Source organism: Epinephelus lanceolatus, chromosome 12 (genome assembly GCF_041903045.1).
Source record: "Epinephelus lanceolatus isolate andai-2023 chromosome 12, ASM4190304v1, whole genome shotgun sequence".
NCBI classification, from domain to species: Eukaryota; Metazoa; Chordata; class Actinopteri; order Perciformes; family Serranidae; genus Epinephelus; species Epinephelus lanceolatus.
In genome coordinates this window covers 30406678-30429707 of record NC_135745.1, presented here as the reverse complement: position 1 = coordinate 30429707, position 23030 = coordinate 30406678, and the positions used below count along the sequence as shown (strand labels likewise).

General features: G+C 42.6%; 1 protein-coding gene across 2 annotated transcripts in view; it reads left to right on the top strand.

Annotated features, from left to right (window-relative positions):
• LOC117271950 (ephrin type-A receptor 3) overlaps window positions 1-23030 on the top strand; it is a 117163-nt gene that overhangs the window by 32651 nt on the left and 61482 nt on the right. For both annotated transcript variants that reach the window (XM_033650532.2, XM_033650533.2), the window contains exons 3-5: window positions 87-287; window positions 1476-1583; window positions 2880-3231. In XM_033650532.2, coding sequence (XP_033506423.1) covers window positions 87-287; window positions 1476-1583; window positions 2880-3231 — 661 coding nt within the window. The remainder of the gene's footprint in view (window positions 1-86; window positions 288-1475; window positions 1584-2879; window positions 3232-23030) is intronic.

Below are 23030 nucleotides of genomic sequence, written 5' to 3'. Positions count from 1 at the left end.
GTAAAATAAACAGCTATGTCTTTCGTCTGGTAGATCCACTTTGCTTTTTCCTTTCTCTCTCTAAACCTCCTCTGTCTTATCCCCAGTGGGAGGAGATCAGTGTGATGGATGAGAGGAACACCCCAATGAGGACCTACCAGGTGTGCAACGTCATGGAGGCCAACCAGAACAACTGGCTGAGGACGCGTCACATCAGCCGAGAAGGAGCGCAGCGAGTCCACATTGAGATCAAGTTCACCCTGAGGGACTGTAACAGCCTGCCAGGGGTACCTGGCACCTGCAAGGAGGTCTGCATTCCTTCACACACACACCCAAGACATTGAATTTTGATGAGCATAATAGGAGCTGGTGTGTAGTTCTTTGCACTGAATTTCTTTTGGAGGGAAGCGGGTGAAAAAAAAGGAGACATTTCTGTTTTGGAGATCAATAGCTCAAGAGTAAGTTTGATTTGGAACATGGTGCAGGCAGACATTGTTTGGAGTCTGAGGTTTGACTCAGAAAAATAACTCCTGCAAAGTCAACAAAATATTCTCTGACTGTGCAGTGCTCTTAGCCTTCTGGACAAAATCCTTTACTTCTCAAGCGTATGACTTACATTCAAGGTTGAGAAGCAAGTGAAGAGTAAAGTGAAGCACTAGAAATGTACTTTTAGTTAAACATTTATTGTTTATGAAGTTAATGGAGCCAGTTTACACAATAATTTCCACTAATTTCGGATGATTTCAGTATCACCAGCTTCACATATGTTAACATATAAATTAATATAAGGCCAGGTGTAATGTGGTTTTTGCATTTACTATAATTACTTGGTATGAAACCAATGCTCATTCTGCACATTATACCACAGAACATGGGACTGCAGAGCAGTGAAAAGAGCATTTTGAATACCATTTATGATTTTATTTTTCAGTCTTTTCCATTCAACACTCACTCGACACTAACACACAGATTGAAGTTCCCTTTGATGGCCGATGAACAGATAAACAGACAAAAGGCGGGAAAAGAATGACATGAGAGAATAGCTGCAGAACGAAACAGACGACGCTCTAGAGGCTTCTTTTGTGGCTCCTCGTATATTTTAACTTCTAATATATTTTTTTTTACTGTCCCCCGTTCGCTCATATCAGCCTGATATCACTGCTCAGCTGTATTCATTTCTCTCTACTTTGTCTGCCCTCTGCACCCTTTTCACTCTCATTACATCTCCAGAATGAGTAGTGGAGATAATATGAGACAGTACAGAGCTGCACTTCTCATGAAACTGCAGACAGTGTTGCTGACTGGCCATCGAGACAGATGGACTGAGATTTGAAGAGAAGCAGCAGAATAGCTGGAGAGCTATGGGAGCCTTGTTAAAATTTCACATTGGATGGACTCCCTCGCTTTCATCTGTCTTGTTTTACTGTGTGTTATTCTGTTTTGTCTGATAAATTCAAGTTCTATAGTTTGAAGTGTGATGGATGTTTGTCTTGCAGACGTTCAACATGTACTACTATGAGTCCAACAATGCCAACTTGTGGTTCATCAAGGAAAGCCAGTATGTCAAGATCGATACTATTGCTGCAGATGAGAGTTTTACACAGGTATGGACACACACTTATAACACATGAGATAAGCACACCGGGGCACTTGCTGTGTTCACTGATCAGCCACAACAATAAACCACTTACAGGTGAAGTACATAACATTAGTCATCTCGTTACATTCAATGTTCTGCTGGGAAACCTTGAATCCTGGCATTCTTGTGGATGCCACTTGACACACACCACCCACCCAAACACAGTTGCAGATCAAGTGCACCCCCTCATGGCAACAACACTCCAAGATGGCAGTGCCCCCCCCAGCAGGACAATGTGTCATGTCACACTGCAAAAACTCCCCAGGAATGGCCCGAGGAATCTGACAAAGTGCTCAAGACATCAGCCTGGACTCCAAATTCCCCAGATCCCAATCCAATCGAGCATCCACGAGATGTGCTGGTACCCTAGAGATCCTGTGTCCATGCCTCGACAGGTCAGAGCCAAGTCTGATAGACGGTAGTGGCTCTAACCTGTTAAGGCATGGACACGGGACCTCTGGGGTACCAGCACATTCCAAGGATACTCGATTGGATTGGAATGAGGTTAAATTTGAGGCCAGGTCGACACCTTGAGCAATTTGTCACCCTCCTCGGGTCATTCCTGACCAGTTGTTGCAGTGTGGCATGGCACATTGTCCTGCTGGGGGGGGGGGGGGGGGCACTGCCAGTGGGGAGTGATGTTGCCATGAGGGAGTGCACTTGGTGTGCAATAGTGTTTGAGTGGGTGGTGCGTGTCAAGGGGCATCCACGTGAATGCCAAGACCCAAGGTTTCTCAGCAGAGGATTCCATGTAATGCGATTATCAATTTTAGTAACTTCACCTGTCAGTGGTTTTTGTGGCTGATAGGTGTATCTAACATGTCACACACTCACACATGTGATAAATGGATCAAAGTCTTTCCCATGCAGCTGTATGCTGGCTACGTCTTATACCGTGTTTTCTATATTGATCTTAACATTAAGCTCTGTCTGTTTGTATGTGACCAACTGACTCCCTAACAGAAGAGTTGCATTCCAAAATTATTATATATTCATTATTTGCCACTGACTCTTAGAAAATAACTCTGGGTTTGAATGTGGGTTATATTTGAACTCAGTTATCGTATCCCATTCGCTGCCAAACTGCCAGGATTTTGAGGGCATAATTATTTGAGCTTTGGAGATGCAGTTGCTGAGTTTACAGCAGCAACAGTGCACCAAAATAGAATTCTAACTTTTTAGACTGGAAAAAAATGCTTCAACTGAATTTAAATGCTCCAATTAAAATGAATTACACAAATAAAATGTCGTTCATCCGCAGGTGGATGTTGGCGACCGTGTGATGAAGCTGAACACGGAGGTACGGGACATCAGCAACCTGAGTAAAAAGGGTTTCTACCTGGCCTTCCAGGACCTGGGCGCCTGTATCGCTCTGGTCTCTGTCAGGGTCTTCTACAAGAAGTGTCCCCTCACTGTGCTCAACCTGGCCCAGTTCCCTGACACGATAACAGGCGGAGACACGGCACTGGTGGAGGTCCACGGTGTGTGTGTGAACGCCTCTGAGGAGTTTGAGGCTCCAAAGATGTACTGCAGTGCAGACGGAGGCTGGCTGGTTCCCATCGGGAGGTGTGTGTGCAAACCGGGTTTCGAGGAGAACAAGGACGTCTGCCAACGTGAGTGGGGGCTCGGGGGCATGTGTGGGATGTATTGTTAGTGTGTGGGAACGTGTGTGAGAATAAGAAAGCCATAGAAACACAAATTTAGAGAGCAAGAAAGTGAAATGCGCATGGTGCCATTGTGTATTTGCTTTAATGCGTCTGTGTTTATGGAAAGTGACTTTATTATTGCAGAATTTACTCTACACTACTGAGTGCCTGTTATATAGTGTGTATCTCTGGATGCACAGATCTCATAAAGGTTGGCCTTCAGAAATGAAAAGAAACCAGAGTGTCAAAGTATGACGTGAGATTCTTCAACAGCTTTCAAAAGTGCACTTCTAAATGAAACACAGCAATCATATTCATTCTGCTCTCTTAGACATGAATATGTGATGTGTAAATACATGAGTGTGCACCTGTGTTGCTGCCGAACGAATATGCGCAGAAGCATTTCGGCACTCTATGAATTCTGCTGTGAAACTAAGGATGGAATGACAATGACTCTGTATTTAGGTTACCGATGTGTGTGTGACTTGTGTGGGTGTCATCGCTCCGAGTGACTTTTATACAGCTCCCAACACTGCGAGGACAGTTCTTGCAGAGAGAAGGGTAGGAGTTGCTTTGAGGCATCTCCTCTTTTTTTTTTTTGAGTGTGTGTGTGTTTTTCAGAGCTGAATATCTCATTTTCCCTGCTGAGTAGGGGAGAGTGGTACAAGTGTGTGTGTGAGAAAGTGCTTATTGATGTGTGTTTGTGTCGCAGGAGAGGGAAAGGTATGCCTTAGGAAGCGGATTATTGAATCGTAAAACTCCACAGATGGCGTGTGCGGTATGTGTGCGTTTGTGTGTGTACATACTGTGTGAGCATGCATTTGAGCGCGCAAGCTGTATTAGGCTCACACTGTCACCTGTCCCCACGGGCTCACTTCCTCCCCGAAAAGAAAATGGAATCATAGATATTCATCGTTGCAAACTTGGAAATCAGTGCACATAATGCAATTTCAGTTGTTTTGGAGAGGCAGCAGCCAAGACGCCCAGAAAACTTGGCAGTTGGGCCTTAGAGACAAGTGAATAAGAGCAGACGCTGTTCTCTGCAGCATGCATACTGGTAATGTGCACAGATTGTGGCAGAACTCTGGCTGCATCTCAATCATGAAAGGCCGACTGTTGAGCCGCATGTCTGTCTTGCAAAAAAAGACATGCATTGGTTATCTGACAGGTGATCTCACTGACAGGTTTTCAGATGATTTCACTACCTGCAGCGTTTAGGTCTATGGCCCAATCCCAATACAACCTTTTCCCTCACAACTTAGCTCTTACCCCTTTGATTGTGCATTTACTTCTAGAGGTAGGGTGTCCAAATTCTTGTTGGGATAGAGGGGTAGGGCAAAGTATTGGGGCGCTACATGGTCCTCCAAATTAGGGGTTTTTTTTAGAGGCGAACTTCAAACCAAATGTTACGAATATCATCTGCAATATGGCTACACTAGTAACAAAAGAAACCCATGAATCGAGATTAGATTATTATCAGATGGTGTGCCGTGATGCCAATCCAGGTGTGCCAGGGGATTTTGGGATAACCACACAATATTATTGCAATATTTAACTGGGCCTGTACAATAAGTTATAAATGAATTTTTAATTGACTGTATCAGTATGTTGTGCGCAACCATTTCCTAATAAAGAGGCAAACTCTAAAAATGTGATTTAATTTAATTTTATTTAAAAAATCTTCACGGGTCACCTATTTGTTGCCGTTCGCGCATGGGAATTATAAGTGTGTGACATATTAAAAGCCCTGATGGGCAGCAAGTGTGAGAGATGGTAACAATTAAAAGGAGAAAGCTGTGAGTGGGACAATGGATCATTTTATTGTAGGGAGCAAACTACAACAAAGCACCAGTAAAGATGACGTACCACTGAAAAAAAAAGACAGTAGACAGTATCACGAAAGCTACCTGTCTTATTTTTTCCTAGAAGCTATGGTGCACAGATATAAATACAGGCGAGCCTTGAGATTTTGGCTTGCCCTTTGGTGTGCCTTGGGCACAAAAAGTCTGAGAACCACTGTCTTAGTTTGATGTCGTTTCAGTGTATTATGTTCCTTTTCTCAATAACAAGCGTAACAAAATAACTCACTACTTAGCTAACATTTTGTTGTTATTGCTGATTTGTGCTTGGCATTCCCATATTTGGAGATATTTCCATGTCACATTCCTCCTATTTGATGGCATATGACACCCAAGATTTAATCAGAGTCCAGCAGCAAAGTTGCTGCACTAGTTACTGCTCCTCTAATACCAGTGCAGCCTGGCAGGGTTGGTAATATTAGCTTCCAGAGCACCACTAGTGGCCTGGTAATGAAGCACTCTTCTTTTTTATTTGATGACTGACAGTATTTGATCGATTGATAGTGTGAAACAACAACAAAAGGCTCAGTCAAAAACAAGGGGTAGGGGTAAAAATATGAAATGGGATTGGGCCTGTGTCACATCCTGTGTATCAAACTTTATTCAAAGTCAGTCTGACGCAGCAAAGCTGTTGACCTGATTGATCTCCATGACCTCATCAGCCTGCTCCCTGAGTCTTATCACTCCGGAGAGAGTAAATACAGCAAGGTAAGCACGATTAACAAGCTAGCTTTAACTCAATAACAGCATGTGTGCTGTAGTCGTGCATTGATGTAATGAGTCCTTGTGACAGGCTGAGATCAGAGGTCAGGAAATATATGGGTCCCTTGTCTAATAAGTTATGGTCACTACAGATGTGGATGCATGTGTGTGTGTGTGTGTGTGTGTGTGTGTGTGTGTGTGTGGAGGCAGAACAGGTGTCGGCAACACAAGAGGGAGAGCCAAGTTTTTGTTCATTTCAGGGCATATTTTTGTGGCACAGCAATTATTCTGGAAACAATCACATAGCATTTTCCAATAGATTTTAATTCCTTTGTGGTGAATTGAAATCTCTGTGCCGCAGGGTTGTCTGCGCCACCTACTCAGTATTAGGAAAAACATTTTTGTGGGATCTTGGGAAGGATTTGCATAGCAATGAAATTCCCTCCTCATACAGCTGGAGAATTTGCTGTCCCACGTATGTCAGTCTGACATATCTCATATTTGTATGCAGCCTGTGAGATAATGCCAAATGAACACCCTGGAAACCGGCTTTCTTTTGTCAAAGTGACATTGGTGCCAGTGCTATTTCGCCCGCACGTGCCTCTTTTCTGATATTATTCCCTTCCCTTGTCAAAATTTCACTTAGCTACCTAATGTAACTGCATCTGTAATCAGCCTGCTTTTAACAAAGACATGGGAGGACACAGAGAAGTACAACAACCCGGTGCGTTGAGCTTTAATGTGTCCCTGAGAGAACAAGGGCCAGGCTTTTAAAGAGTCCTCTCAGCGCTCGGCGTCGGCTCCAAACAAAAGGTTTCTGCCCCGACACAGTGTGTAGGTCTTCCATAGGGAAAACACACTCGGCTAATGCATTTAAATCACCCTCTCTCGTTTGCTGTCACACAAAGAGAGGAAGGGGTGAGGTGGGGAAGAGAGCTGGGGAAAGGACTGGAGGGGCATTTGTAATTATCACCATCGTGCAGGTGAACAAGGCTTTTAATGGACGCCTTGAATTCCCTTTTCTCTTGTTCTTTTTGTGTGTTTTCTCCTTTTTTTCCGCCATTTAGTGCCCTCATTGTTTTCTTGTTCTAATGTTCTGTGTGAATCTTCTCGTAGTGTTCTGGCCTCTTCTCTTTTTGTTTCCGTGTCACACTCGTTCTCTCCCTCTGGCTCTCATTCTCTCTCCGTCTCCCTCTCTGCGTCCCTGTCTCTCTCTCGCGGTGTGAGGCGCTAATGGAATCATTACTAGCCTCTCTGTGTTAGACAAACACCAGACACCTCCAATTACAGCCCTTTTTTTCTCAATCTCTGGCTCTCTCCCTTCCTCTGCTATTTTCTAACCCTGCTCTGGTGTCTGCTTCTATAATGGGACCTCTCTCCCTCTACAAGCCCACCATTTTGCTCCTCACCCATCCTTTCTGATACTGTCTTCCTTTTTCACCTCACCATTTTTCTTTCTGTCTCCCTTCTCCTCCTCCTCCTCCTCAACACAGCCCTCATCTCCTCTGTCTGCACTCGTTAAACATTTATAGATCACGGGTTCATCTTTCTCTTTTTCTATTTTCCCACCCCATGCTTGCTTCTTGTTCCCCAAAGTGAGGCGCAAAGTGTGTTTAAAAATGTGTGTATGTTTTGATGTTGTCACTGTCAGACACTGGGTTCAATTAAATCTTGTTTTATGACAACACAGGACGCTACCCACTCAGAAAGAGGGCCGCCATTCTCCTAGTACAAACAAAACACAGTAGTAACTGACTATGAAGGAAATAATGGGATTCATGGGCACAACACAAGCACCAAGAGCCACCAGGTTGTGGCGAAGGCTACCATGCATCTAGCAAGTGATGTCATACCAAGTTATCATAAACAATGGATGATGACATATTGATGTTTTGTTGTTAATCTCATTAAAAGACCCAATCTAATTAGGTGTTACTTCATTCCTACATACTTTCTGGCCCCTACTGAAGGTGTAAGTCTTGACAAACAGAGCACAAATATAAAGCTTCATTATTTAGAAAGGTTTAGTTATTACACGAGACTTTGTTTTGCAGGTTCTACCATTTTTTTTAATTTCCTAGGACATTTCTGGAAAGAAACTGTGTAATTTGGTGCTAATTAGTGGGGAAATAGAGACAATGTTCTGATTCAGTAGGCATAGTAACAAGTCTTTTGTTTGTGTTTTGAGGAAATGTCCTTGAGCGAGCAGCTTAAATCCTAATGGCTCGAAAAATTTAGACCCAAGTGAACACTAATTATCGGACACTTTATTCAACAGATTGGATCGTGTGCTTGCCTGTAATTTACAGCTATGCAGAAAAACACATTTTGCATTTATGCATGTTCAGCTGACCTGCTGTGGAAAGATTCTTTAGAGCTTTAAAGATTCTTTAGGTTACAATGGGAAATGATTGTAAATGATCCACATGAAAGATTGTTTTATATAATAAGTACCATATTGCATACATTACTTTCCCAGGAACCGTCCTTTGACCTCTCATATTAACATATCATAAGTAAAATAAAAGTTATAGCTAGTTTTTAGCAAACAGGAGCACATTTGTTTGGGACTATTTTTAGCAGGGGATTAATACATATTTAAAGCCGCAGGAAGGTGCAAAGTAAATGAGAGTGATTCAGACTTGTGCACCAAAACTGGCAACTAGCTGACAAATCAGAATGCTAAGTGTAGTTAACATCTTTTATTTGTTTGTGGTTTTTGTTAGCGTGTTAGCTTGTAGGCTAACTGGCAGTGGCTGGCACCACGTTAGTAGTTGTGACACAGAAAATAAAATCTGCCACAATAAGGTCTGCCCATTGTTCCAACGGTCCAAAGTCGCAAAGCCCCGTTACTCCAAAAGATGAACTATTGGACTGACAGCCAGTTTCTCTGAAAATAACCACCACCTGTGGTTAGAAAACCCAATTGCCAGGAAAAATGTTCACATTCTGTAAAAAAGCATATGCTATATTTGTCAACAATGTTGTGGTGAATATGTGGTTAGGCTTAGGCACAAAAAAACACTTGTTATGGTTGTTATGGTTAGGACAAGAGCATTTTTTGGCTTAAAACTCCTACGTTTGGTGGCACAAAAGCTGCTAGTAAAACCAGGATGGGTCGGTGAAAAACCCCCGGGATCAGTGGCTCAAATACAGCAAAGGGCTGGTAAACATCACTGGGAAGCTGACACTAACTCCATGAAGTATTTATTTTTGAAGAAACGGAACTTCTGATCAATGGCTGTTTGTTTTTGGGATGATCGGCTGTCTGAGAAATGGGTTTTCATTCCAAGAGAGCATTTTTCAGGCTAATGGGGCTTCGAAATTTAGGGTCCTCAGAGAAATGGCATGGCACCACGAAGACTGGGTTTTTGGTAGAAAGTGAAAGGAAGCTCCACGGTTCGATTTACATCTGAAAGTGCACGCTCAATCTTGTTTGCTGTCAAAACTTTCACTATGCTTATGCTAACTGCTCTCTCTGTGCTGGAGGTTTCAGATTTCTTTGCAGGTGTTGTGTTAAAGTCTGCTGCCCCGTCGATATGTTTCCCATAAAAGACAGAGATAGGCTTCTGAATTAGTGATGTACGTAATCTAGCTTGCCCTGGGTGCGTTTGAATCTCAGATTTTAGATAAGTGCACAGACGGTCAAGAACAAGAAGGTCAGACATTTTATGGGGCATAAACAGAGGAAAAACACTATATTGAGTGAAGGGGGATTTTAACATTGTAACTTAAATACATATTTGTTGATTCAATCACCTGTGGTTTTCTGTCTAGGCTACTGTGTGTGTGCACTACACACAGAGTTCTGATTGGCTGTGGCTCTGCTGCTCAATCCCATGAAATCATACTCATCTGCTTTGTCACCACTGGAGTTACATAATCTCTCCTTCTTTCTCACTCTTATTCAAACACATACCCTCTCTTTCTCCCTGCCTCTCTGTCACATACATTTGCTCACCCCTGTCAGCTCTCCTCCATCTCCGTACCCCATGCAGAGGCCTCCGTCAGTGCAGCCAAAGCCCCCCGCCTCGTTCGCTCTCTTGCTTTCTTTTCTCTCTGCGTCTTTGTCTCTTGTGCATTCTGTTTCTGTTCTCCCTCTGTTTCTGTCTGCCACTGTTTCCTCTACACCCCCCCTCCATTTCCACCTCACACTCCCTTGCCCTCTCCTGCTGTCTCTGTCTCACAGCTGGTAGGGAATGTAGTGAATTCTCCTCTCAAACCTCTGCTGCTTTAAGCCCTAGAGGTACATGCTGAAGGGCAGGAGTGTGTATGTGTGTGCTGCTGTGACTAGCTGTGTGTTTGTGTGTGTGTGTCCTGTCCTTCTCTGTGTGTCTGACAGCACCAATTACTGCCTCAGATGCCTGAGAGATGGAGGAGACGGAGTGGAGAAGGACAGACACCTGTCACCTCGACACAAGTTCTCTTGCTCTCATCTCCTCTCTCTCTTTTTCTCAGCGGGCAAAAGTAATATGGGTCAGCATGACGTGTCTGCCTGTCCGTCGGCCACACCTGTCTAATGGTCTCCTTCTTCCCTTCGCCTCGCATTCATCTGTCTGTTTGATGCTGCCAAGATGAAGCGAAAACTTAGTTTACAAGAGGAACTTTTCAAAGTCACACCACACTTGTTTCACTGATTCCACTTAGCTCTCCCGCTGTTCTTTTCACTTCTCAAATTGGACCGAAACCAAAGTGAAAAATGACAAAGGAACGAGTCCAATGAGTTGACTGTGTTCATTTGGAACGCCATGGATGCAGAAACAATGGGTTTCTGGACTGCTACTTGACTTGTAATAATATTTTGAAGACACGCATTGCACTTTTTTGCTATTTCTGAGAACTGGAAAAGAAGATCGATATTAATCTTATGTCTGTGTGTTAAAGGAATAGTTAAATATTTTGGCAATAACACTTGAAGCCATTTTTGTGTTAGATGTGAAGTATATTTTCACAGTTTGCCGCATTATTTAAATAATGTCAACTCTTCTCTTTATGCCTCTATGCTGGCAATAACTCAAGAACACTTTAAAGGAAATTTCTTCTAATTTGGCACAAACATCAACTCGAGAATTAACTGATCAGAATTTGATGGTCAAAGGGTCACTGTGACCGCATAAAACACATTATTGGCCATAACTCAATTACTATAACAAAATTTCACACAAATGTCTAATAGAATAAAATGATGAATGAAGTGATGACATTTTAATTCAAAAAAGGTCAAAGGTTAACTTCACTGTCACATCATAAAGTTCTATAGAAACACTTTTCTGGCCTTTACTCAACATCATAACTCAGGCCAATGGTCAGATACTGAATTGGTGACACTTATCTTGGGTGTCCACCTTGAAACTATTAGTCTGGTAAGCCCATCCTAATGATGTGAGCTCAACATCCTGTGTCGCTATCTGTATCAGTCTGGACTCAGTGATGCCCCAAACACTTTCAGTGGGAGGGAGTACTCGCCTTGACAGTAAAACTCTTTCAGCCCATCAGTGTAACAAAACACCGGGGATCATCTTCTTAATCACCAATGGCGCCAGTTGATCAATCAAGCTTTTGCCAAATCCATTTAAAACAACGGCGAAAACATCTTTTCCTCAGAGAAACCTGTGAGTGCTTACTCTTGTACTTGTTTAATTGTTGTTATTGACTTTATTTCTGTTATTGCTGTGTTTACGCTACTTGGAAGCAGAGGCTGCCATCACTGTTCTGAAAACTGCTGCCTGCATTTTACGTCATCAGCTACAACACAGTCTCTGATTGGCTGCTTACATTGTCAGCGGCAGTGCAGATCCCTGATTGGCTTCGATTGGATTATAATTTTTGGAAATTGTATGGGTGCCACCCCAGAGAGTTTAACAGAATACTGAGCTCACATCGTTGGCATGGCCTTATTAGGCTATGAAACCCTGCTGATTGTATACATCCTCTGTGCTGCTGGGTGGAAGACATGTGTGAAGCATCCACGTTTTAGAATATGTAGCTTCTTATGATTTTTATTTTTATCCATTATGGTTAATTAGATGATAAGAATTATATTTTTCTTGTGTGATATTTGTTTTTTTTTTTGTTGTGGATTTTTGTATTATATGTTGTATTAGTTGCATTGTAATTTGTTTAAATACAAAAATCAATAAAAATCAACTGTAAAAAGAAAGGGTGGGACAGAGTTAACGTGTCTTTGACCTCATGTTAGCCTCAGGAATGTTACCAGGTTTTATAATTTGTTGAATATGAAAATAAAATGGCCAACATTAATGCAACAGTGACTGTTTCATTATTACTGCTGCAGTTTAAATTTGGTTTAAAGAACAAGCCACCACCTACTTATTTGCTTTCTTGCCAAGAGTTAGATGACTAGATTATACCACTCTCATGTCTGTATGATAGATGTGAAGCTACTGCCTACAGCCAGTTAGCTTAGCTTAGCATAAATATAAGACACAAGGGAAAAACAGCGAGCTTGGCTCCATCCAAAGGTAGAAAAATCTGCCTCACTAATTAACACGTTGTGTTTTTTGCACAAATCTTGTGTAAAACAACACATCACAGTGTTATGTGCTGGAATATTTCTTTGCCAGGCAGTAACTTCATTGTCATCACAGTTAGGTTGGCAGGTTTGGTCTCATTGTTCCTGTACAGAGATCAAAACCAAAATCTGGGCTCGCCAACTGTATCTGGCAACTTCCAGCAAGAGACACAACACAGAAGTGTTGGGACGACGACTAAACTTTTTTTTTCACTTCAAACAAAAAAAACTTCAATGTTGAACTATTCTTTGAAGGCAATGCCATGTAAACCCTTAAAGCCAGGAAAACATCACACTGCTTTAGCTCCTTACACACTCAAAACCCCATCTGACCAAAGCTATGAGATCATAACTTTTGGGCGGGATAACTAAGTCCTGTTCAATGTCATTTCCAAGAGAAGGAAAAAAACAGTATATTGCTCAACCTGTGAAGCGGAATTCGACTTTCTGTCTTGCCAGTGACGAGCAGCGATCAAAGACCTGCTGCTCGGCCGCTCAGTCGATCAGACCTGGCTCTGACTGTGGCGCAGCAGGAACGGATTTACAGTAAAAGCTTTTGTTTGTGCTCTGTGAGACAGCTTACATTCTGTACAGTAAGTGAAAGTTATATGATACATGTGCTGTAAGGGCTCCATCAAGATATGCACTCGGATGCATAATGAAAGAAAGACTATAGCCACGCACACGCACACGCACACACACACATACACATAAGTCTTTTACATTTTATATCTCATAAGAGGATTGCAGCCTGTGTTCGTAATGAAAGGTTTGAGCAGGGAACAGATGTAGGAAAAGGCTAATCTTCGCACCTGCGAAAGAGATTGAGCTCACTTACAGAGGGCTCTATGTGTGTGTGGGTGTGTGTGTTGAAAGCTCAGTGGGGAACCTGCCTTTCTTTATTGCCTCTCCAACACGGAGCTTGATCTCTGCCTCTATCCTTACAGCAGGAGTGTGTGTGTGAATATGTGTGTGTGTGTGTGATGCGGACAGTCGAGGTAAAGTGAGCATTTTTATGTTGATCACATACAGACTTTTGAAGGTCAAGCGCTCCCTCCTGCATGTAGTATGTTCGTGTACACACACACACACACACACACACACACACACACACAGTCCTCTCATTTCTTTGCTCTTCTCTTGGTGGCAGCTCAGGGAGCCTGAGAGCAAGAAGGTGTGGGTAGGAAGGGAGTGGGCGGCTAACAGAAGGATTTAGACAGCAAGTCAAGAGATTTTTGTGTGTATACAGTCCAAATGATGTGTGTATGCAATGTATGTGTGTGTGTGTGTACACTGCTGCAGGCATTAGGGCATTAAGCTGTTGAAGTGTGAGGCAGCAGGGTGTTATTATGAGCCAGATGTTCTTAAAGGACAAACGGATATACGGGCCAAGTAAAGGCCAGTCATCTGTCCTTCTACATGTCTTTGGAAGTGTGCGTCTTTCCGCTGTCCGTCTGTCTGACTTCACTTTTCATTTATTTGGATAATGACTGCCACCTTTTACTTCATTTCGCCTTCATTTGCTTTTATCTCCTCTCTCACATGTCCCCTCCTAAAACTCCATCCCTTGCCTCCCCTCTCCCTCTTCCTCATCTCCTCTCTTTTGTGTTTGAATAAATGACACACAAAATCACAAAGGCTTAGGCGCTCGCTATATCCTCCACACACCATAGACCCCGTCTACATACCCACACAGCACTGACCCAGATAATGTCTATTCACACATCCCCCCCCAAAAGCACAGCTTCTCTTTCGCCATGGCAGATCACTTGTCAGACATAGGCTGAGTTGCCAAAAGCCACCTTAGCACCAAGACGCATTTGCGTCGCCGTAGTGTTAGCCACAACCAAACCCGAGGACATCAAGGAGGCTTTTGGGAGACGGGACCTCGCATAGCTCGAGCTGAGTCTGGTGCAGTGGGTTGAGCTATGTGAACAAAGCCTTAGAGAGACGGAGGAAAAGCAGGCCAAGGACTGAGAAACTGTTAATGCATGTTTCAACTTCACGTCCTTATATAGCACTATTCCCTATGGACGGAGGCAGAGAGAGAGAGAGAGAGGAGAGAGGTGTAGAGGGGAGAGTGTGTCTCCTTTGGGTACAGTTGCCATTAATTGGATGTGTTCCATAATCTGTTGAGTTCCAGTTAGGGATAAACATGCGTGTACTCATGGGAAAGTTCATCATTTTCACATTTCTATAGTGTTGACTCAGTGTTGAGTTTGCTCTATTTTAGATCTAAAGGTTTTGAGAAATGTGTGTTGTGAGAGAAAGCAGAGGGGGCATGCAGGCAGCCAGCGGGTCTGCCGAACAGGAAACACAGGAACAGGAAGACAGCCATTGACCCCTTCCCCCATCCCTCCCTCTTTTTCTCTCTTTCTAGTTTATGGATGGTTTCCAGATGTACGATCAGCCCGTCAGACTGATTGGGCCGTCGTTGCCCAGGCGTTATTGCTCAGCTCCAAACACAACGTACAGATGTAGCCACGGTCGAAGTCCAATTTGTTGCTGCTTTCGTATTCAGTACAGCTGCACTATTGTTCTACAGCCAAGAGGAACCATTCAGAAAATTCAAATAGACTTTTCAGCTCCAGTGTCAGCCAGAACAAAGAACGGTTACACAGGACCTGATGAGAGATGTGACAGACTATGTTTCATTTTTAAATATGACCATTTAGACCAGCTGCTGCAGAATCACAGGTGCCTGTGGGCTTGAACTGACAACTTGTATAGGTAGCTAAATACACCTGCAAGCTAGATATGTTTACTGGAAATGATTTGTAAACAGGAACTAATAATAGCTACAGTATATCTTCAGTGGTGGCAATGTGCCTACATGTAATGCCGTTGTCTTGATTGTCTGAGGGGGCACCCAGGGGGGCAGACATTGAAAACTCCTGTATGAAAGCATTTTTGGAAACTGAAAGAAGCAGTTTATTTGTGTCTTTCTAACCATGGATGTAAACAAGAATGATGCCAAACAGAACACAGAAGCAATGCCTTGGCTCAAAATCATTAGAGAACCTGTTTTGTTGTGACATGGCACCCATCTTTAAAGGTGCTATACAGCACCTCTGTCAAACGGTGCTGCGTAGAAGAGATGCCACGGGCCCGGGCCCTTGAATGATGCCAGATAATACCACAGATGAGTCAGTGTGTTTATAAATGACACCTCTACTTAAAATATAAATAATTATTAATCATGTCTTATAATTTGTTAGTCAAATTACAAAAACTACAATTGTAAGACATGATGTGCATGTAGCCAAAAAGGTTCAGAGACACTTTAATTTTTGCTTTAATTTGTATCCTCTTTAGGGCTCATCCGGATGCTTTGACGCCTCAGTTGTTGCTTTGATAATCAATGTCAAGATCAGATTGAAGGCTTCGTTTTTTGTTTTGTTTTTTCACCAGCAAACTGGTAGAGCAAACTGAAAGGAGGTGGCAAGTGTCTGACACACATAAGATCTGTGTCCTGTTCGTGACAGTCATTGTCCCATGCTTCAAGCAAATAAATTGGCTTTCTAACGATGAAAAGGAACAGATGAGACGAACTGACGGTTATCCGCAGCTGGCAACTGTATGAAGCACTTGCTTGGTGTGCTTAGTTTACTTTTCTGGGGACAGAACCAGAAGAGAACCTATAAAGAACTATACATAGGCTTAAAAAGTTCTTTGTGTGGCAGCAGTGCTACAGAGCAACTCAACCCACACCAAAGAACTGCACCAAAGAACAATGTGTAAGTGTTAGGAAAAAGTCACATTTAAAGCAGCTCATGCTAGCACAGAACCTCAGTTATGATCATTTTTAAATGAAACTGAAAATAAATGAGCCCAAAAATAGCAGCACGGTATAAAGTTTATGTTCCATGGTGACTTGCCGCCCTGCTTCATTCGGCGCTGTGTTGAGAGGGCATCATCGAGGTCTGTGAGTGTCATTATACCTTTCAAGACTGCTTCATAAAGCAGATCTGACTATACAGCTAGTTGTTTTGTCGATATTTATATCCTGAACTGTGCAGATTGTATTATGGTGAGCACAAAAGCGACACGCGGCAGCAATTTTCCCAAGAGGGGACTCTTTTGTGTGTGACTCCCTTGACTTCCTGCATGACGCTGAATGGATGCCATGGTGTCAAGGAGGTGTGTGAGAGGGGAAGCGTTATTTATGGCATACTTCATTTGTAACAAGGTTATCCTGGGAGGTGGAAGATGGCACTCGGGGACACACACATACAAATATATGTTCATTCACAGGGATGTATACTCAGCACACTCACAAACCAGCAAGGCAGCAATCTAAAACATTCTCTTTCCGGGCTTTTTTTTTTTTTTTTTTGTGCTTTTGTGTTTATAAAATTTAAAAAACAAAGCACTGATATGAAGTCTCTGTGATCTTATGCTGATAAGGGGAATAAAAGTGAGAGCAGATTTTCCTGCTTTTGTCGACTTACTGCGAGTTTGGCTGACAAAGTCGACCAGTGCCCACCCACAGATTAAAGACAGCTAGAATATGGCCTCTCACTTGACAGGTACATCTTCATAAGAGTGTGTGTGTGTGTGTGTGTGACACAGAGGAAAAAGGCACAGGGCTCTCCTTTCCTCCACCGCCTGAGAGAATGAATTATTGAGAGTGATGAACTGAAAATAACGTGGGTGAGGAAAGGAGGTGCACAGCTCCTCCTACACACACTCTGCCGGTCACGGGGCCGGCTGATGTGGGCACGTTTACTGCCGTGATGTGTGTATGCGTGTGTCTGACGGTATGTGGGGAGATGAGACGTGTGTTTGTGTGTTTACAGTGTGTTAAAGCTTTGCAGGTTGGGTTTTTATGGAAGATGTTTAAGCTGCGAGCGTGCCTGGGGAGACAGAACGTGTGTTAACAGTGGAGGTTTAAATCTGTGTATGTAAACCTAAGGTGTGTGTGTTGTGTTTTTACTGGTGTGCCTGGCTATGTTTAAAAGGAAAAGGTGAATCTGTGTGTGTGTGACTTTTATCTTGATACCACAACAGACAGACAGAAGAATAAGTTATTCAGACTGTGAAGCAAACTCCCAACAGACTCCTTCTATAGACCTGTCATGCTCTTTCTCTTCTTCTTCTCTGTCTGTCTTCCTGTGACCCCATTCACACAGAAACACACATGCACCTGGTATCTATTTAATCTGTTTTTACACTGGAGGATAATCACCCCCGCTCAAAATTAGAGCCATCAGCTTGGGTTACTGCTAGAAAAGTGTGTATGTCGATGTGTGTTTGCTTTAATTGCACTGAAATTGAGCTCGCTCTCTTTTCCTCAGATTTTTGAGGGGTCTGTATATGTGTGTGTGTGTGTGTGTGTGTGTGTGTGCCTGTCAGCGAGAGAGTAAATATTTGTGCAGGAGCTCTGGAGAAGGTCAGGGTCAGCGTATGACAGACAGCCCACTGGGAAATAAGACACACATACAAAGGCAGACACACACACATGCACACACACAAATAGAGAGACTAAAGTGGAGATGGCCAGAAAGTGAACGAGGAAGACAGACAGAGGACAGAGACAGAAAAAGAGAAACAGACTGACAGGAGGGCAAACAGGGAGATAAAGAGAAGGAGAGAAAAACAGAAAGAGAGAGACAGAGAAAGACAGTGATGGACAGAATGAGGAAGAGGGAGAGCTTCATCCCGAAGTTCCCCTTGGCCGCTCTCAGTAATTGGCTGGTATCCAGAGGACAGAGAGTAGATCAGAAAGAAGCCTGAGTGTACTCATGTGCTTCATGTACTGGACATCACAAACCATTTCATATCCGGTCTGGCCGAGTGTGTGTGAGTGTGTGTGTGCGTGAGAGAGTGTCAGAGAAGTCATAAGATGCTATAAATACAGTAAGGGTCTGTCCTGAGGCGTCAGTTATGGAGGCCTATGTCTTCTAGCTGGCCATAGTTCATATCTCTTGTCCGCTCTGCGACCATGTGATTCTGCCTCATCTTTCCACAACAAAAGTCTTGCGGGCAAAATAAATTGGTGCTCTACAGTAAGATGTTTACTTGAGGTATAAATCATAGTTTTCAAGACAACGCAACATTTGTTGTCTCTTGTAGTGTTGTGGTTTTATTGGGATAAAAAGTAGAGCTTTGATTCTCTGCCTGAGCCTGACTGGGGCCCGACCTGACCCGCTGATTTCAGACCAGGCTTAAATTTCTCATTATTCCCTACTGGCTTAAATTGGGTCGGGTTCTCGCCAATTTAATGGTGTTTTTCTTTAAGTAGTCTCCAAATAAGAAGCTGATTTATTCCTTGTTCACGTGATCAATTTCTGATCAGGTTGCAGTCACACCTCACTGTAGCTCTGCTTTTGGGTTGTTGAGGTCCTCCGCCACTACACTTTTAATTTCTTCCCTTATAATCTTAGAAATACTTCCCTTAATGGACAATAAGATTTCTATCTTAATTTCTTCGGGAGACATGCCTCTTTTTTCCGTATGTGTCGGCCAGGGCTGGTCCGAGTTACCTGAAGTTTGGGTAGTTAGCCGTGTAGATCTCGCAGGCCATGGAGTGTTACCTCCATGCTTATATTTTTCCAAGCTTCTCGCCATTCAGATCGACATTCCTGGCCTTATCCGAAATTTAGTGTCTTTATGGTGGCCTCAATGAACTTTCAAGCAGGTCTCCCTTGAGACATAATATATATAATAATAGCGGTATAATTTTTAATATCACTTGAAAAATTCATATTCTGTTAGTCGTGATATTGAGACTTGTTGATGAATTGAAGTCATACTGTTACCCATGGCAACAACAAGCACGACCGACAGCAAAATTATTACAAACTCTGTGGTGGTTCCAAAAAGAGGAGCAGCTTCAGTAGTGTGGAATAAACTGTGGTGTTCTGAATGTTTAAAGAACAGTCTTGGACTTCTCAGACTCTTTTAGCAAGTTACCACTCAGAGGGAACTCAGTCAGCGGCTCCTCTGGCAGCAGCACAGCGTCTCTCCCTCTCCTTTCTCGCCGAGTGCACACTGGAGTCAGTGTCGTCATGTGATTTTGTCACAAACCTTTGGTACTGTAAACCTACGTGAAGTTCGCAGTTCAACAAAAACTACATATACGTGAATGTGTGACAGTTGTGGTATCATAGCAGCCTGTCACAGGTTACAGCGTGATGATTAGAGGAGAAATGGCAGAGCATAAAGATCCAGGTGGAATTGGATTTTGCTAAAAGAGAAGGAAATCACCTGTTGATTTATATTTATAAATCCCAGTTGTATTTGGGAGCTGTTTAAATGTGTAATTCATGTTAGATATCATTTTGTTGAACTATTAATATTGTATACAGAATCTGAATCTCACTCTGAGTTACTGTTGTTCTTTCCAAACTAAAGAAATGAGAGATCATTTTTGTTTAGTTTTCACTGAATATTTGAAGGCAGACTGTAAATCTGTATCACTTATTTTGTTGCAATTCTATTTTCTTAAATTAATGACATATATGTTTTTTACTAATTTGTCATATGTTCAAGAATATAGTAATCACAAAAATACCTTAAAACACCGTTATATTATTTAAGGGCCATTGCCCACCCCTATTACTGATCCTGCAGGAGCTCTTACTGATGTCTTACTCCATACCCTGCTCACTAGCGCCCACAATCAGAGGCTGATTTATTCCTGATGAGACAAATAAAAGACAATTGTGACCAGCAGAATTTTCCTCTGGGCTACCAGCATGCTATGGCAACATGTGGTTAAATTACTAGTTTAATTACTGCTCCCCAACAGTGGGCAGTTTATACTTGACATGACTTGATAATTGAGTTAAACTGAACCAGCAGTTGTTCAAAATAATTGTTCTCTAGAATTTAATCAAGTTCTTTTTTGCAGTGTTTTTGTGGATCATCACCAGTAGCTGCTGGTGAGATTTTTCACAGAGAGCATTCAGATGGTTTTAGCGTCCCTGTGAACCTGTTAGTTACTGTATATATATATAAAACTACAATGAACATTTGTGTAGTGATGATGGTGCCACTTACTGTAAACCACCTCACTATAAAAACAAAATATATAAAGGCAATAAAATGTTGTAAAGCAGTTGTTATTGTTCATACAGAGCAAACAATATGAGGCCATTAAAGTTTAATACGCAGATATTATGATGATAATTCTTCCGATTGGAAAGGAAGAAAGAGAGAAACATCAAGAGAGCAGATGTAATGTCAAAACAGGGCTGCTCAGGAGTAGTATGTCTGAGTGTGCGCGTCTGTGTGTGTGTCACAGGATTAGTAGTTATGGTGAATATTATGGTGTTAAAGGTTGTTATGAACTCTGATTAGGGATTAGAGGTTCACAGCGGGGGGCTGAACTCTGATGCTGACATCTCTATTACACATGAACCTCCTCATTAACCCCCCCAACACACACACACACACACATGTGCACACACATATTACTTCCACTTATCAAGGAGGGAAATTGTTGACAATATGTACACACTCTCGGATAATGAAGTCACATGTGTCGTCCTCTGCAGCAGCTTTCAAAAGAAGTAGTGTACAATGATTTCTTCGTACTTAAATCTGTACGTTTAATCACATACAAGTTATTTTTAACTTTTGTCAACATTTGTTTAGCATGAAAACACGTCAATTCGACCAAAAGCATGTTTCACGGGAATGTACACATGAGCACAAAGCACACACACACACACACAGATGCAACCCCGGTGGCCGTAAAGGACGTCAGATTCAATCTCGTCACATTTCTCCACTGACGCTTGATGTATCAATTTTTAAGTAGCTGGCCTCAACCAGCGCCTGGGTTGCCTGCAAACACACACACACACAGACTCACACACTCACACACTGGCTGCTCTGTGCTCCAGGAGCTGTGGCACTCGAGGGGTACTAGAAGGGTTCCATCTTGAAAGCCTGTTGCCATGGTGACCATTATGGAGCTCATCTCCCGTGGGCCAGCGTAAAGCTTGCTGGCCCACGGGAGATGAACCACTGACTATGAATCTCTCTCGAAAGAACACACACACACACACACACACACACATAAACACACTCACTATACCCCCCAGTTTTCTCCTCTGTCTGCCCTTTATGGTAAAGCCGGCGGGGAGCCAATGTTTGACTTGACCCAAGTGCGACAGAAAGCACAAGAACGGAGCAATTAACAGTTCAACCAGCAAAACCCTTTGAAAGGGAAGTGGAGGAGAAGAGAGGGCTCCCAGCCAGCCTGAGGAAGTGTTTGTTTCAGAAAAGTGCAGCTGATGTGATTCTGCATACGTACAGAGTCGCCTTGTTGAATGTAATTAGAATGTAATGACTTTTACCATGAGATATCGGGTGAGTGTTTCTGTGTGTGGGGCCCTTTTCAACATTAACTGAATGCATTTCCTGAGCTCATCCGGAACAGTCAGCAGCTTCCGTCATTCACACACCCAACTCCTAAACCTTATTTTAGCACGATGTAACTATTCACACATAAATGCAGCTTCTGATGCCAGAAATTAGACGTCATTCAATAAAGCACCAACTACAGCACGATATACTTTGATTCAGTGTGCTACTCTCTATATTTAACGCAAGTGTCTTAAGCACTGAGCTCCGTACTTATACATGACCCCTTAACAGTATAATTTAAATTAACTGTAAAGTGTGTGTGTGTGTGTGTGTGTGTGTAAGACACTTTCTATCCCTCCCAGTGCAGTTCAATTTGGCTTCCCTCTCTGCGGAGGCTTATTCTAATATGTAGATCACATTCATTTCATGCTATAGGCTAAATTTGGACTGTTAAACGGAGAAGGAAGTGAGACGTGAGTGAGAGTGAAAGTTAACAAAAAGTTATTCAGATAATCAATTATTGTTTTGAGTTCAAGCAACATTCACAGGTATCAATTACTCACCCTGTGTTATGTTGAATTTGTAAAGAAAACGGTTTTCTCGCATGCCTCCATGTGAAGGAAAAATCCAAAAATGGAGCAAATTCTTGATGGATTCAAGTGATGGGAATCTGCGTTTAACAACAGCAAAACTATATCAAAACATCAGTTTACCAACTCTCACACAACTTTTAAAGTATAATCCAAGTCTCATTTATTCAGTCCTGTACTCAGTATCTACTAAACGTGTCCTTTTTCACTAAAATCTTAGTATTTGAAACTAAACTGAAAGTGAAACTGAACTATGCTCTCTTTAGAGCAGGACTCAATTGACATGAACAATAACTTTACCTCACTGAACACAGGAGATGCTGGTTTGCTGCTGCCTCGATCAGTTAGTTTGTGTGATTGGAGCAACAAAACAATGATGTAGCGCTGAGCGATGGATAAATGCAGACAGACTGAAGTGTGCATCAGTATGTCTGTGAACAAGTGTTGCTGCTTTTGCTATTAGAATTTAGTGTGCCTTAAGCCCTGTCTCCACCACACACTTTCAGTATGGTACCTTTGGCACCAAATGTAACCCTTCAGACAGGGTACCTAGACCCTAGGTCTGGAACGAGGCTTCACGCTGACATTTTCAGAACAAAATAAATCAGGCTGCAGTGAGAGTCTCTCTTGATGGGATATTTTAAAATAGTGGGTTTGCAAATTTAGTCCTTCTCAGGCAAGCTCAGGGGTTTAGTGTTGGCGGCGCCCACATAAAGGACGCTCTGTGACGCTTTTTTTTTTTTTCTCTGAGTGAGGACTGGGATA